Below are 16,143 nucleotides of genomic sequence, written 5' to 3'. Positions count from 1 at the left end.
AAGGTACCATAAATTTGATGAAGACATCTTTTTTTCATGACATGTCATTAGAAGCGTCTCTTTTTCTCACTTCTCTTCTTTATTTGCTGTTACAAAATTTATTGCCTCCAAATGTCGATCGAGATTGGTCTGGCATACAAACTTGTAGTGCCCGTACTTATGGCATCTAAAACATTCAACTTTTGATATGTTTGCTTGCCTTGGCTTGTACCCAGTCGGATATCGACCTTGACCCTTACTTCGTATAGAATCTGAGGAAAAACCTTCAATTTTTTGATTGTTGAAACTACTACGATGGTGAAATCCTCTTCCTCTCCTTCTACTATGATCATGACCTTTTTAATTGGTGGTTGCCTTCAATGCTTGTTCTTCCTTATCTTGGCGTTGCATTTTTAGTTCATGAACCAATAAAAAAACCCTACAACTCACTAGTTGATAGTTCTTCAACATCGTTAGCTTTTTCTATGATGCAAACAACAAAATTGAATTTTGGTGTCAAAGGTTGAAGAATATTTTCAACAATAGCACCATTTTCGTCATGTCACCATGAATTTGCATCTTATTCACAATTGCCATAGTTCTTGAAAAATAATCAGGAACCAACTTCATTGATTTCATTGGTAGTGTTTCGAACTCCATACGAAGAGCCTGGAGTTGTTGCCTCTTTACTTTATTCGAACTTTGATACTTCTTCTTCATAGAATCCCATATCTGCTTGTAAGTATCCTTGTTAAGAATCATCTCCATGATGGACCTATTTATTGCTTGAAACAGGTAGTTCTTCACTTTGAGATCTTTCAACTTTGTCACTTCATGAGTTGTTTGTTGTGCTACTACTAGAGTTGCTCATTCTTTAGGTTCAATAATTTCAGAAGAAGCAACATTCTAATATTCCTTAGACTGTAGAAAATTTTCCAATAACACACTCCAATGGTCATAATGACCATGAAAGCGAGGGATTGCCTATTGGAAAAAATGTGAATTTGTAGCCATAACTACTGCTGCAAAAATAGTAATTAAACCTTCTATTTCCTTACGTGTTTTAACTCTCAACTCACACTATTGCTAACTTGGCTCTAACACCTCTGTTGCACTGGAGAAAACACAAATATAAAAGGAATACTACACACACACTTTATTCAACAAGTAATGAGTCTTTATATAGGCTGTTCTACAATTGAAAATAGCTAAAATATAGTTAAAAATAGCAACTAATGCTACCAACAACTCCTGAAAATAGTATCCACTAATAACAATAAACCTATTGAACAAGTCTACCACACGAGTGGCAGGTTTATGGAAATAATTAGCAACCAACTTTGATTCTTTCTAATAGAAAGAATAAAAATTTAAACCTTTTTTGGTCGAAACCAAGGTATCTACATTGTCAATAGTAGTGACTAATCCTCTTGTTATGGGAGCTCTCCGAAGAGTTAAACGACTAACCACAAAATGTGCTCCATACTTGACAAGTGTCAAAAGTAACATATTTTAGCCTCATTCCTAGTGCATTTTTGGGTGATTATGTGATATTAATTGTGAATTATATACTCCTACTCCTTTATATTCATGTTTTGATGCTTAATAAAACACTTAAGAGCAATAAAAGTGAAAAAGCGGGTGGAAATTAGAACATTAGAGTAGTCCAGAAGCTAAAAACATGCAATAGAGAACCACACGGGCTGACTACATGGCCATGTGAGCCACATGGGCGTGTGCCCAAGGCGTGTGGATATCGGGAGCCATGTGCGCTAACAGCTAAAAGTGATGATATTTAGATTTTTTAGAACTCTAAGAAGGTATAAATAAGGAAATAAATAGGAGAATAAGCAGTCGTCATAGAATAGCACGAAAGTTATTCGAAGAACACCATTAAAGTCGATTTCCAAGCAACTTTCTATCAAGATTCAAGTGTCCAAGTTGATTTCCAAGGGAGTTATGAGTTCCTTTTATTTTATTGGTTATATTGTATTTTTTGTGTTTATTCTTACAAGTATGAACTAATTTTCTTAATACCTAGGGGGGATGAACCTTAGGATGGATTTTATTATTTGATTTATGTTTTTATGCAATAAAACCTTAGTCTCTTTGTTTTCAATTATGAATGCTTAATTATTCTTGGGTTGATAAATCTAGAGCATTGATTCATGTTTGATGTGCATAAGTTTGAGATTGAATAGACTCTTCTTGTGATTAGATTTTGTATAATTGATGCAATCCTAGAAATAGGACGATATAAATATATTAGATTAGAGTCAAATCTAATAGGAGATTCATAGAACAAATTAATGCGATAATTGGGGTTTTAATTAGAAAGAAATTTCAATTAATCTACTTAGAGCTAGTTGCTCTAATGCTCAAAAGAGATATTAATATAAATTACGGATTTCTGGATCAAAAAACTAAGAAAAGAATTTGCATAAATTAAATTGAGAATTATAAATGAAATCTAAGTGGATTCTTACCTAGATATTGTTTTGTCACTTGGTTGATATTTGATTTTTTGTCTTTTATTTCTTTGATGTATTCATTAGTTAATTTTAGTTTTAATCAATCTTTTGAATTATTAGGTTAAATAATAGGAAGACGATTGTAATACTAATTATTTGCCTGGCCCACATATAAAAATAATGAACAAAAAAACCCAAATAAAGAGTTCATTTTCTTTTACAAGCCCAATATCATTAACCAGCCCAAAACCCAGGCCCGATTTTAGCATGGTCCAAAGCAAACATGCGTATAAAGAACCCTAGCATAACGCCTCCGGACTCCATGCGACGTACGTCTCGGAGTCGATCCTCCCTACGCGCGCACGTACACCTGCAAACACGGACTCAAAAGAGTCCAAAAGAAAAGAAACAGTGAAAAATAGCACTTGTATTTGATTTTTCAGGCTATATAAGGCCGAATTTTATTCTGTAAAAGGGGGGATTTGGAGTGTAAAAAAATACGAAAATAGAGAGAAAATACTGAGATTACAAAGGGTTTTTTCGAAGGTGAATCGTGTTTATTTTTTTATTTTTATTTTATTTTTTAATTATTTTTAATTTAAAATATAAAGAAGGGAGGAAGGACTTACTTCTCTCGCCGAATTCGTCGAGTCGACGCTATCTCCGTCGCAATCGGAACCTTGGCGCGAGGTTGAGTGGCGGCGTATGAGGGTTGAGGAAACCCTAAAAGAAACCCAAAAGAACAAATAAATGTTCTTTTGTTTAATTTTCTTTTTTTCCTCTAAGACCTAAAAGATGGACAAAGTAGGCGCCGTTTGGTTTTTGGGGTGGGGTCCGCGCATATCAGCCTTAAATGGGAGATTTGCGCTACTAGTCCCTCCTTTTTGCGACGCGTTTTAATCAAATCCATTGTTTTTAATTTGGCCCAAATATTTTGCTCGTGTTACGATTTAGTCCAATGCTGTGCAGCGTTTAGGAAGGGTGGGATTAATTCCCTTTTTGACCCTTCAGGTTATGCGCCTTTTGCAAATATGTCCTTTATTTTAGTTTGCTTTCGTTTTTTTCAATTTTGTTTTGTTCTCAACTTGATCCTTTGCATTTGTTTTTCTAATTAAATTTAATATTAGTTTACTATTATTATTATTAATTGTTATTATTATTAATCTTGTAATCATTATTTTCATATACATACAAACATTTTTTATAATATATATACTTTTATATTTTAATTTCAAAACTTTTTTTACTTTTGTAAATATGTACATACGTATACTTCTATATATGTTTTTTTTATATTATTCTTCATAATTTATTTTTCCATAAATATAGATATATAAATATACTTACACATTTTAATTCATATGTGTTTCCCATATTTTACAATTTAAAATACACATACATTTTCCATGATATATTTATGTATACATTTTCATATTTTTAAATCATTATAAATATTTTTATTATTTTATACATTGTACATATATGTAAATATTTGGATATATACATAAGCGTATTTTCATGACTTACCTATACATATATGTTTATTTTTTTATTTTGTAAATATATATTCATATATGCTTTAAGTTAAAGTTTTTGTCTCATATTATACACTAACTTTTAATTTACCTTTTGGGAAATACATTTTGGTTTTGACAATACATCAAAATTATTTTCTTGATTTAAAAGTTTTTTTTGAATAAAAGCAATATTCAAGGTTTGGGATTTTCGAGGAAATTGAGCCCTAACGTATTGAGATTCGATTTTCTTTGCTAATCCTAGATAACCGAGGATATTCTTTATTCAAAATGCATGAGTATAAAAATCATTTTTGGGAACTTAACTTGTTGTGTCCTAACGCATTGGGTGTGGCATGTTACTTTCTAAAAATGAAGATTTTCACATAAAATAAAAGTGATATTCAAAGTTTGGGGATTATGAGGAATTGTACCCTAACGTATTGGGACTCGATTTCTTTACATGACTTGAACAATTGATTATCCTTTTTCAAATTTCATCATTTGAGTTAATTCTGAAATCTTTTTAACCTTCGACACTAAGACATTAAATGATCAATTTCGTACCGATTTTGGGCGTTATGAGGGTGCTAACCCTTCCTCGTGTGTAATTGACTCCCGGACTCGTTTTCTCAAAATTCGTAGACCAAAATAATTTTTAAGGTGAGCCGATCACACCTTAATAAAGGATCGGTGGCGACTCCAGTTTTATTTTTAAAGTCGACAACTACATTTTTGTTTTCAAAAAGACGGTTTCGACAACGATAATTACTAATAATTATAGTCCTCGAGGGAATGATATATGTACTCATCATAACTATACTATTAATTAATAGATGTACTTACCTTAATCGATTTATTAGTCAATTTAGTGGATATTGATACTCATGAGTGGGAACTGAATCCCCAATCATATGGTTAAGAAACTAACACTATGTTGGTTGGCTATAATAGCTATTACTGCCATATTCGTTTCGGGATTATTCAGGGTGAAAATGTATCAAACCATTCTATGCTCTCCGCATTGAATGGTAATTCAAGGCATGGGTGGAATAGCAAATTAGGGAAAGGTTTCAATTTTACTCTCACCATTTTCCTCTCTTTCTCACCAACTAGTAGCTTTTCTTTTCTATTTTCATTCTTCTTCCCTCCACCCGAAATCTATACTCATACTCTAACCAAAAAAGAAAACCCCATAAATATATACTATATTTTTTTTATCGACAATTGCTTACATATAGAATTGCAACATTCCAATTCTCAAATATGGCCATTTGCAAAGTGGAAAAGAAGACTAAAAGACACTTAACAAAGCCTTATTCTTCAGTTCTACCCTACAAAGCAAAAAAAAAAAACTAAAAACAAGATTGATTTGCTCACAGATAGTCCAAAAGCAGAGGTGATAATTAATTTTTTATCAGACCTAAATACACAATATCTTGATCCATTGAAGAAAAAATAGCGTTTTGATTTATAGATCTAATCTGCCAATTCTTCTTTTGTTCAATACTCTTTTATCAAATTGCATGCTTTTTGCATTAATTTAAATCTTTTATTTCATGAATCAAAGAGAAGATGTTGTTGTATTTGTGAAAATTCTCTGGTTTTCTTTGTTTTTATTTGTTTATGATGCGTTGGGTTTTTTTTTTTAATTTCTTCTATACCAGTTTAATATCATGGGGTTTTCTTTGTTGGCTTTTCCATCGACTCTCCCACGATAAGGTTTTTGCTGAGCTACCTATGGTTTATGTTTGAGTTTTTGATGACTCCTTTTTCTCGAGCTGGTGGTTTCATCTTTTGCTAACATTTGATGGACTATTAAGTTATATATGATTGTAAAAGGAGATATTTCTTATTTAGTATGTAGGCAGATTCAAATTTCGATTGTTATGTGGTTGGTACATCTCGTTGGCTGACTTTGTTTGCACTTGACTTGATTAAGCTTTGTCTTCAAAGATGCTAGGATCAAAAAGTTAGATGTTTCAAAGTAAGGAGGATAAAAATATATGGTTTCATCTCTAACAAAAGCTTTACCCTATATAAGATAGTACCATGACATACACACTACACAAAATAAATTTTTGAATCCATGTTAGGAAACCATGCTTCATAGTGTTTTGCATTAATGTGTTAAAAATGTCATCGAATGGATTTTTTTTATTCAAGTTGGTGGTTGGCATATATATATTTATCTTGGAATTTGGCATGAAGTGCAAATTTACTGTTTTTAGTTACTTTTCAAGTTTTCATAACATACTAGTTTTTTTTTGTTTCTTTCTTTCACAAGGCTTCTCAATTTGCTGCAAGGATTAAGTTATTATGTATGTGTTCTGTAATAGTAAGAATGTTTGTCTCGTCTAAAACTAAACAAATCCTTTGTGATCTTTAGATGTTTGTTGGATCTAAGATTAAAACGATCGAACAATTAACGTTATCTTCCCGTCCATCTTTTTATTACCACGGATTTATGTTTAAATGTTTAAACTTACACTATGTTTAATATTTCCTATACGATCAATTATTGTCAAATCTTAGCTCAAATCAGTTCTCTGCTGTCTTTCTTTCTTAGCTCAAATCATTTGCCATTATCTTCATTTCACTTAAAAAAAGTTCATGTACTACTAATGTTTCGATCTACCTCATTTATTAGCATTATGGATGAATTTACGGTTTTACCTTAACTGCCTCGCTGAAATAGTTGTCTCATGTTCAGATATATATCATATGTCTTTGTCCTGCTTTATATATGTTAAAAATATAATGTTGGTAATGACAATATATAGCAAAGAAAATAGAAATAGAAAAATAAAGAACACACAGATTTTACGTGGAAACCCTTTCGGGAAAAACCACGGGCAGAAGAGGAGAAAATTCACTATGTCGAATTCAAATCAGTCACAAGAGGAGTAGACTATGCCTATTTATAGGCTTGTAAACCTTATTCTAATAGAATTGAAACTCCTTATTCTAATAATATCAAATAGATGGAGTTTAATAAGGTTTAAAAAAACATTATTCTAAAATAAAATAAAAGAAGTATAATTCTATAGGGATTTTAATTTTATTTTATTTTACCACAGTATTTAATTTAAATAAGGATTTGGGTCACTTAATTCTAACAATCTCCACCTTGACACGAATTCTTAATGAACAAGTTCTTCATCGCGAACTCTCAACGAACAAGTTTCTCCACTCTTCCATAAAACCCCTTAAGGGTTTATTTTCAACAATGAACACCAACCAAGTCTAAGCAGTGCTCAAACTTGGTTATAGGAAGTGACTTAGTCATCATATCTGCAGGATTTTCATCAGTACTAATTTTGCTCACAACAATATCACCACGAGCAATAATATCACGAACAAAATAATACCGAACATCAATGTGTTTTGTTCTCTCATGAAACATTTGATCTTTTGTAAGGAAGATGGCGCTCTGACTGTCACAAAATACTGTATTGATTTGAAGGTCTTCATTGAGTTCACTAAAGAGCCCCTTCAACCAAATAGCTTCTTTACAAGCCTCAGTAATCGCCATGTACTCAGCTTCAGTGGTAGACAAAGCGACTGTAGTTTGCAAAGTGGCTTTCCAACTGATTGCACAACCTCCGATTGTAAAGACATAACCTGTGAGAGATTTTCTTCTATCGAGGTCTCCAGCAAAATCAGCATCAACATACCCAATGACTCCATCTCTAGTTCTTCCAAACTATAAGAAAACATCGGTAGTACCTCGTAAGTATCTTAAAACCCACTGAACTGCTTTCCAATGTTCTTTACCGGGATTCACCATGTATCTGCTAACTGCACTAATTGCATATGATAAATCTGGACGTGAACAAACCATGGCATACATGAGAGTCCTACTGCACTAGAGTATGGAACATGTGACATGTACTCAATCTCATCATCTGATTGTAGAGACAAAGCCGATGAAAGTCTAAAATGGGCTGCCAAAAGGAGTACTAACAGGCTTAGCATTCTGCATATTGAATATGGAAAGAACTTTCTCAATGTACCCTTTCTGACTTAGGTACAATTTACTTGCTTTTCTATCCCTGAGAATCTCCATACCAAGTATCTTCTTTGCTGGTCCCAAGTCTTTCATCTCAAATCCTTCACTTAGTTAAGCTTTGACCTTTCTTATCTCTCCTTTATCTTTCGCTGCTATCAACATGTCATCAACATAAAGGAGTAGATACACAAAAGAACCATCACTGTTTTTCTTAAAGTAAACACAACTGTCAAAGCTACTTCTTTTAAAATAATGAGAAGTCATAAAGGAATCAAACCTCTTATACCACTGTCTTGGTGACTGTTTCAAACCGTAAAGAGACCTTTTCAGCAAGCAAACATAGTCCTCTTTTTCTGAGACTGTAAAACCCTTTGGTCGTTGTATGTAAATATCCTCCTCAAGTTCTCCATGCAAAAATGCAGTTTTTACATCTAACTGCTCAAGCTCCAAATCATGCATGACCACAATACCAAGCAAAACGCAAATCGAACTATGCCTCACAACTGGAGAGAACACATCTGTGAAGTCCACTTCTGGAATTTGACTGTAACCCTTTGCAACAAGCCTTGCTTTATATCTGGGTTCTTCAACTCTTGGAGTCCCCTCTTTCTTTTTAAACACCCATTTACAACGAACAACCTTTTACCTTTGGGAAGTTTCACAAGATCTCATGTTTTATTTTTGTGGAGTGATTCCATCTCCTCTTGCATAGCAAACATCCACTTTTCTAAATCTTCACAACTAACCGCCTTAGAATAATTAGATGGCTTTTGGTTTGCATCTATATCTTCAGCGACATTTAAAGCATAAGCAACTAGATCAGCCTCGGCATACTTCTTTGGAGGTTTAATTTCTCTTCTAGTTCTATTTTTGGCGATAGAGTATTATGGTGAACAAGCAACTCTATTTTGAATTTTCGTACTGGCTTTAGTAGTCGACTCTGTTGTAGATTCTAGATTAATCTGATGCTCCACCTGCTTTTGATTTTCTTTATTGGAAGAGTCTTTAAGAGATAAGTTAGGTAGCATAGCAGTTTCATCAAAACATCTCTGCTAATCACAACTTTTCTATTTTCAGGACACTATAACTTATACCCTTTTACACCAGCTTTATAACCAAGAAAAACACATTTAATAGATCTCGGTTCCAATTTTCCATTATCAACATGAGCATACGCAGGATAACCAAATATCTTTAAATCAAAATAGTCAGCAGGATTACCAGACCATACCTCTTGTGGAATCTTTTTCTCAATGGCAACGGATGGAGATCGGTTGATAAAAAAACATGCAGTAGAGGCTGCTTCTGCCCAAAATGACTTTGATAAGTTGGCATTAGACAACATACATTGAACTTTCTCCATGATCGTTCTGTTCATTCGTTCTGCAACGCCGTTTTGCTGTGGAGTATGACGAACTGTCAAGTATCTCACGATCCCTTCTGACTTGCACAGTTTATTAAATTCATCAGAACAGAACTCTAAGCCATTGTCTGTGCGGAGGTGTTTTATTTGCTTTCTCGTCTGTTTTTCAATCATGGTTTTCCAAGACTTAAATACGGAAAACACATCAATTTTCTGCTTCAGGAAGAACGCCCACACTTTTCTAGAAAAATCATCAATAAAAGTTAGCATATAATTAGCTCCACCTCTCGAAGGTACTCTAGATGGCCCCCACAGATCAGAATGAATATACTCTAATGTTTCCTTCGTGTTATGGATTCCTCTAGTGAATCGAACTCTCTTTTGCTTCCCAAAAATGCAGTGCTCACAGAACTTCAGTTTGCAAATTCCTTGCCCATTAAGAAGTCCTCTTTTGCTCAATTCTGTCATGCCATTCTCACTCAAATGCCCTAGGCGCATATGCCAAAGTTTAGTAATATCATCATCTGACAAGGAAGAGGATGAGACAACTGCATCACCATGAATGATGAGAACCACAAAAAATATATAACTTGGCAGTCTTTCTCTGCCCTTTCATCACAATGAGGGAACTTTTGGAAATCTTCAAAACCCCACTTTCAGCTGTGTATTTGTACCCTTTTGAATCAAGAGTTCTCAATGAAATTAAATTTTTTTTTAATTTTGGAACATGTCGTACGTCACTGAGTGTTCTGACAACTCCATCAAACATCTTAACTCTAATTGTTCCAACACCTGCAATTCTACATGAAGCATTCTTTCCTATCAACACAATACCTTCAGACACTGTTTCGTAAGTTGTAAACCAATCCCGATTGGGACTCATGTGGAAGGTGCAACCCGAATCAAGAATCCACTCATCACTCACTTTGGAATTGTCGACAGAAGCGACTAGAAGTTCACCATCGCTGTAATCTTCTACAACATCAGTTTTACCAGAATTTTCTAGTTGTTTTCTATTTTGATTCGCAGCCTCCCTTTTGATCTTGTTCTGTAGCTTATAGCACTCAGTTTTAATGTGCCCATTCTTCTTGCAAAAGTTACAAGTTTTACCTCTATTTGAAGACTTTGATCTACCCTTAGATTTACTGCGAGGATTTCGTTCCTGTGTCCTCCCACGATCATCATCAGCATTCTGATCTTGTCTCCCACGAACAATAAGAACCTCTCTCTGAGAGTCGATTTTAACCACAAGATGATTCATCTTATCATACGAGGTTAAAGAATCATAAACCTCATCAACTGTGAGAGACTCACGGCTATATAAAATCGTATCTCAAAAGGATGAATAAGACGGGGGCAATGAACAAAGTAGAATCAACCCTAGATCTTCCTTATCATACTGAACCTCCATGGCCTCCAAGTTTGAGAGAATTTCTTTAAACACTGTTAAGCGTTCGTGCACAGATGCACCTTCCTCCAAACGATGAGCATAAAGACGCTGCTTTATATGTAGCTTGCTAGTTAGAGTTTTCGACATACATATCTGTTCCAACCTCTTCCATAATCCAGCGGCAGTCTTTTCCTTCATCACATCCTGCAAAATTTTGTTAGACAAATGCAGATGTAACTGTGTTAATGCCTTTCGATCCTTGCGCTTCTTCTCTTCTTCCGTTAATGTTGAAGGCATCTTACCTACCCCTAGTAGGGCTTCCTCTAAGTCCATCTGTGCAAGAACTGCTTGCATCTTTATCTGCCACAACGTAAATCTGGTGTTGCGATCTAACAGCGGAATTTCGTACTTCAAAGACGTCATTACCGTGATTGAGATGAACAACCCGGAAGCTCTGATACCAATTTGTTAAAAATATAATGTCGGTAATGACAATATATAGCAAAGAAAATAGAAATAGAAAAATAAAGAACACACAGATTTTACGTGAAAACCCTTTCGGGAAAAACCACGGGCAGAGGAGGAGAAAATTCACTATGTCGAATTCAAATCAATCACAAGAGGAGTAGACTATGCCTATTTATAGGCTTGTAAACCTTATTCTAATAGAAGTGAAACTCCTTATTCTAATAATATCAAATAGATGGAGTTTAATAAGGTTTAAAAAACCTTATTCTAAAATAAAATAAAAGAAGTATAATTCTATAGGGATTTTACTTTTATTTTATTTTACCACAGTATTTAATTTAAATAAGGATTTGGGTCACTTAATTCTAACAATATGGTCCCTAATATATTTATATTCTTCATATATATAATTAGTTTCTTTTTTATTTGATTTGCAGAGCAGTGATGGGAGAAATAGGCAGTAAAAATTTGGTTTTGAAAAAATTCCTTCAATAGTGCAAGTGAGCCTTAATGTGAGCCAAGAAACAACTTTAACATTTCTTACAGATGTTGAAAATCGGCACCATTATCATCCCTTGTACCAATCTTAACACCGGGCATGGAGTGTGATCAACAAATTTATGTTTCTGTATTTATGGGTGTGTAAGTTTGAAATTATATTGTAATAAAAATGTAATCTAAGTATAATAGAGTAAAGTGGTTCAAGAATTGGCCCTTGTCAAATTTGAAAATAAAAATAATGGAATATTGAGTAAATTTCATTGGTAGTCATTTATCTAATATGAACTTTTGTTTTGATCTCTAAATTTTAAAATTTATAAAATGGTCATTTAATTACTCAATTATTTTGTTTATGGTTATTAGCCGTTAAGTAACTAATGAAAAATTGATGTGTATAGCTTTTAAATTTGGTATAATAACAACTATAACCCTTAACATTTATAGTTATGCCGTTTAATCTTTGCTTCTAAAAATTTAACTCTCAACGCTACATATTGTATAATTTTATCCTTTTACACTTTTCCTTTTCTTTGTGACATTTTTCGACATTATCCTTGCATTTGATTCAATGGAAAAGTGAACAACGACAAGAAATAGAATGACCCAAATTTGAAGAAAAAATAGTCATCTACCTAAAATAATAATAATTATATTAAGAATGCTATTAAATTATATATTATTTTAATAAACTGTATTTAATAATTATGTTAAAATATGATTAAATTATTTATTATAATTTTATTAATTCATATTTTTAATAATAATTATATTAAGAATGTTTTTAAATTATATTTAATAATAATATTAAAATTTAATAACAATAACAATAGTCATTTACCCTTACGCTATTACAACATATATTCTATCAAACCAATCACAAGAATGCTATTACCACTCTATTCAATTCTATTTAACCAAACAATTGAATTACTGATTACAGCTCTATTTCCATTATATCTCTATTCCTTTCGTTCCAACCGAACATGGGTTAAATGAGCTACAATCACACCGCGTACGAAAGTTTTAACTTTCTTTCTTTCTTTTTTTTTTTTGGGAAAAAGCAAACAGCAATTATAAAAAGCAAATACAGTTCCTTGCTATCTGATTGAATTTTTAATGTTAGATTAACCGAAAATTCGGCTTATTTGACTTAACAAGCCCTACAATTATTTTGAAGGTAAAGATGTACACAAATCCTTGAAAGTTCAAAATTTGTAAACAAATTGCACGAAGAGAAAACATATAAAATTGCATACTTTTTTTTCCGTAATATTACACTTACCCAGGAATTCAAGCTTTCAGTAAATATAGTTCATAAACACGACATCAAGTAGATAATAATAAAGAAAGCGTAGACGCCATCCTAAACATATTTAAGCAACTTTATTACGGGCACAGGCCACTACTGCAACTGATAATGGCGATTCTTAGTTATCTATCACACCTTGACCAATGACACAATTCTTAATGAGCTTCAGAGCTTCTTCAAGATCGTCACACAACTGATAGGGATCGGCAATAATGTCCTCATCAACTGATAGCACCATACTCATCTTGTTCACATAGCTAACGACATGAATTGTGAGCGCCTGCAGCAACAAATCAATTTCTCAATAATTACTGAACTCCAATCATCAATCAAATTCAACTCGTTTAAGCGTGCAATTACCACTGGTTGACCATATATCGATGGAGCGATGAAGGCCACTTGATTCCCAAAAATGCTAATTGGCTCCTGAGGCCCCGCCACATTGGAAAACCACATAGTTGTTGATGGGAACTTGGCCAGCTGCCATTGTACAATTGTCAATACACCTTTTTGCTTATTTTTTTCTTTTGGGGATTTTCAATCTAATTAATATAAATATGTCTTACTTTGGTAGGATAAAACCTCACAAAAACCTTAGCCAGAAACAGTCTGAATTTAGCTTCAAGAGTAGCTTTTTTTCTATCAATTTTTGCTTTGGCATCACGAATGTAATCCAATGGGTTATCTTTCAATTCAATTTTAAAAGGGTAGAGAACATAGCCTATCTTGTTCCCCCACTCCTCTTTGCTGTTCTTCTTCACCATTTCTTCTAAGGCCTGTAAATTCATTACAATTAGATTACTGAAACTTTTTTGTTATTCTATGAAGGAAAGTAGGTAGTAATGAAGTAAATACATAAATCCCTGGTGATGTTCTCAAATTGATGAAAAGAGTCGCTGTAAGACGAATATTGTTGGGAAGGTTGTTTTCACATGATTCCCTTGCTTCTCCATCACTCTTAGCTTGGCCTGCCATTCATTTTATTTCTTACTTATGGATATCAATATTCATTTTCATGTGTTACATATTGCAACCATAATTACCATATTTTCGGTTTAGATAGCGAGATAAGCCTGCCTGTGTCATTGCTAGCACCACGTCATTCACCGTCTGCATTAATTAATTCCCCAAATACCTCATCATAGTCATAGAACAACAATCCTTGCGTAAACATATATATATATATATATATATATATATATATTAACCAAAAGGAAAATGGACTAACCGTGTGGGTTGCAGTCTTCACCAATTTGACATCGTCCAAAGAGAAAGTTCGACGCACAATTCTCCGTGGAGTGAAAGCAACATCACTGGAGGGTGCTTTGAGGGGTGTTTGTGTGTCTTTCAAGAAGTAGGTTGTGGCCACACACATCCATATATCAACCAAAGTGTTCCACATTAATAACAAAACAGACCAAGATTTCCAAAACCAAATCGGAAACCAGCCGGCCCCGCGGGATATCGGTTTCTTCTTCATTGCCGGAAAACTTGGCAATGCGTCAGAGCAAGAGAGTAGGAGTGCCATGAGAGATGTTCCATCGGCAAGGGAGTGATGAACTCGAACGACCACGGTGGATTCAGCATCAGAGGTTTTGAGGTTTAAAATATGGAAATCCCACATAGGAAGGGACATGCTCATCCGGGTCTTGCTAAGGTTGGCAACGTAATCTTCAACAAACTTATCAGGGGAGGCCATGTATGGATCAACCATGGGGACTTTAACATGTTGATTTATGTCTACATTTGTTTTCACCCATTTCACCTCCCCACCACTCTTCTCATCTGCAACCTGGATTTGTTGAATTTGATGGGTTAATTATTTTCTTAATTAAACTTAGTTTGAAATTTTATTCATCTAAGTCAAATTAAAACAATTTTTTAACTAGCTAGGCTACCAGATACATAATCTTAAATAAAAATTAAAATCCTTTAAAAAATATTATGCAAATTTTAGTACTAGATACAGTACTACTAGAGTTTTTATATGCTTAATAATCGAAAAACATTAAACTAGTGAATGCAATATAAATATAGTAAATAAATAAGTCATAGGTAGCGAAACCTCAAAGAACCGTGAGTTTACACATATATATATATATATATATATATATATATATATAAACCCCATTAACCTCATATATAAATCATAAAATAAATATAAAAAATACCTTAAAAAATTAATATTATAAAATTTCCAAGCACAAAAGCTAAAACTTTTGTGGAAACCAAAATATTATAAAAATCTAAAGTAATCAAAATATACTTTATGTCATGAGACATTTTCTTATTTACTTTTAATAGACATTTAATTATTTTTATAAGTTGAACTATTAATAAAAATCGAGATTCATTATTGTAGGTCTGACCTGCAAGCAAGAGAAACGAGGATGCTTAAGAAAAGTCTCCGTCAAATTTGTTTTGTAAGCGTCTGGGTCGATGAGTCTCTTATAACCCACAATAATAACGATATATATGTTAGATTCAGGCTGATGGAACATACGAGTCATGGGACTCAAAGGCTCCTCTTCCTCGCCATTTTCTTCTCTTACTTTGATTCTTTTAATCCCAAGATTATAACTTCTGGATCTTAAACCCCCCTTCATATTCTCCACCTCCATTTTTATTCTCAAAACCCCTTGACTTAAGATTTGTATGTTGTTACTTGGATTGGATATCATTTATAGAAAACGAAACTTGAGGACAAAATTGTAATTAACTGCATTGAAATAAAACAAAAAAAAGTAATAGTCAGTGTGTCATATAAATTAATGTTGTTTGGTGTAACGACTATAACATATATTTTACTCAAACGCATAAGCATTTTGATTTTTGGGGACTTTTACTTATATAGTACCTAAGTAACGTCAACTTCAATTTATAACAAAAGTAATTTGTTACCATGGCTATTACTATTTTTATTCTCTACTTATGTTTCCTAGTTTTTGTTTAGGATTTATGCCAACCTTTTCCAATAATATTGTCTTTTAAGATTCAAATATTCTCTCCTTAGAAATACAACGTGACTTACTACTTCACTTAACACTTAGAAATTTTACAATATAAAATAGATATATTTTAATTACTATTATGATCTTAGCAAATCGGTTTTAAAAAAATTAAAAAAGTCCCCATA

The 16,143-nt window shown here is 33.1% G+C and overlaps 1 protein-coding gene across 1 annotated transcript; it reads right to left on the bottom strand.

Moving 5' to 3' along the window:
* Nucleotides 1-12,939: 12,939 nt before the first annotated feature.
* On the bottom strand, nucleotides 12,940-15,660 carry LOC105781109 (wax ester synthase/diacylglycerol acyltransferase 11). Its single transcript, XM_012605687.2, has 7 exons — nucleotides 15,377-15,660; nucleotides 14,236-14,799; nucleotides 14,051-14,117; nucleotides 13,863-13,975; nucleotides 13,574-13,783; nucleotides 13,368-13,487; nucleotides 12,940-13,287 (listed from the first exon to the last, which is right to left on the bottom strand). Exons 1-7 carry the CDS (start codon nucleotides 15,626-15,628, stop codon nucleotides 13,126-13,128), a joined length of 1,488 nt encoding a protein of 495 aa, XP_012461141.1. The 5' UTR covers nucleotides 15,629-15,660; the 3' UTR covers nucleotides 12,940-13,125.
* Nucleotides 15,661-16,143: the final 483 nt, after the last annotated feature.

This window comes from Gossypium raimondii, chromosome 13 (assembly GCF_025698545.1).
Source record: "Gossypium raimondii isolate GPD5lz chromosome 13, ASM2569854v1, whole genome shotgun sequence".
Taxonomy (NCBI): domain Eukaryota; kingdom Viridiplantae; phylum Streptophyta; class Magnoliopsida; order Malvales; family Malvaceae; genus Gossypium; species Gossypium raimondii.
Note: the sequence above shows the minus strand (reverse complement) of the source record. Positions and strands in the feature narration are given on the sequence as shown.

Bases quoted from the DNA above. Each gene is read 5' to 3' on its own strand.
- LOC105781109 (XM_012605687.2), bottom strand. From the start codon at position 15,628: ATGGAGGTGGAGAATATGAAGGGGGGTTTAAGATCCAGAAGTTATAAT. The intron at 14,800-15,376 runs GTCAGACCTACA...CAACAAATCCAG, and splicing joins CTCGTTTCTCTTGCTTGCAG to GTTGCAGATGAGAAGAGTGG. The intron at 14,118-14,235 runs GTTAGTCCATTT...TAATTAATGCAG, and splicing joins TGAAGACTGCAACCCACACG to ACGGTGAATGACGTGGTGCT.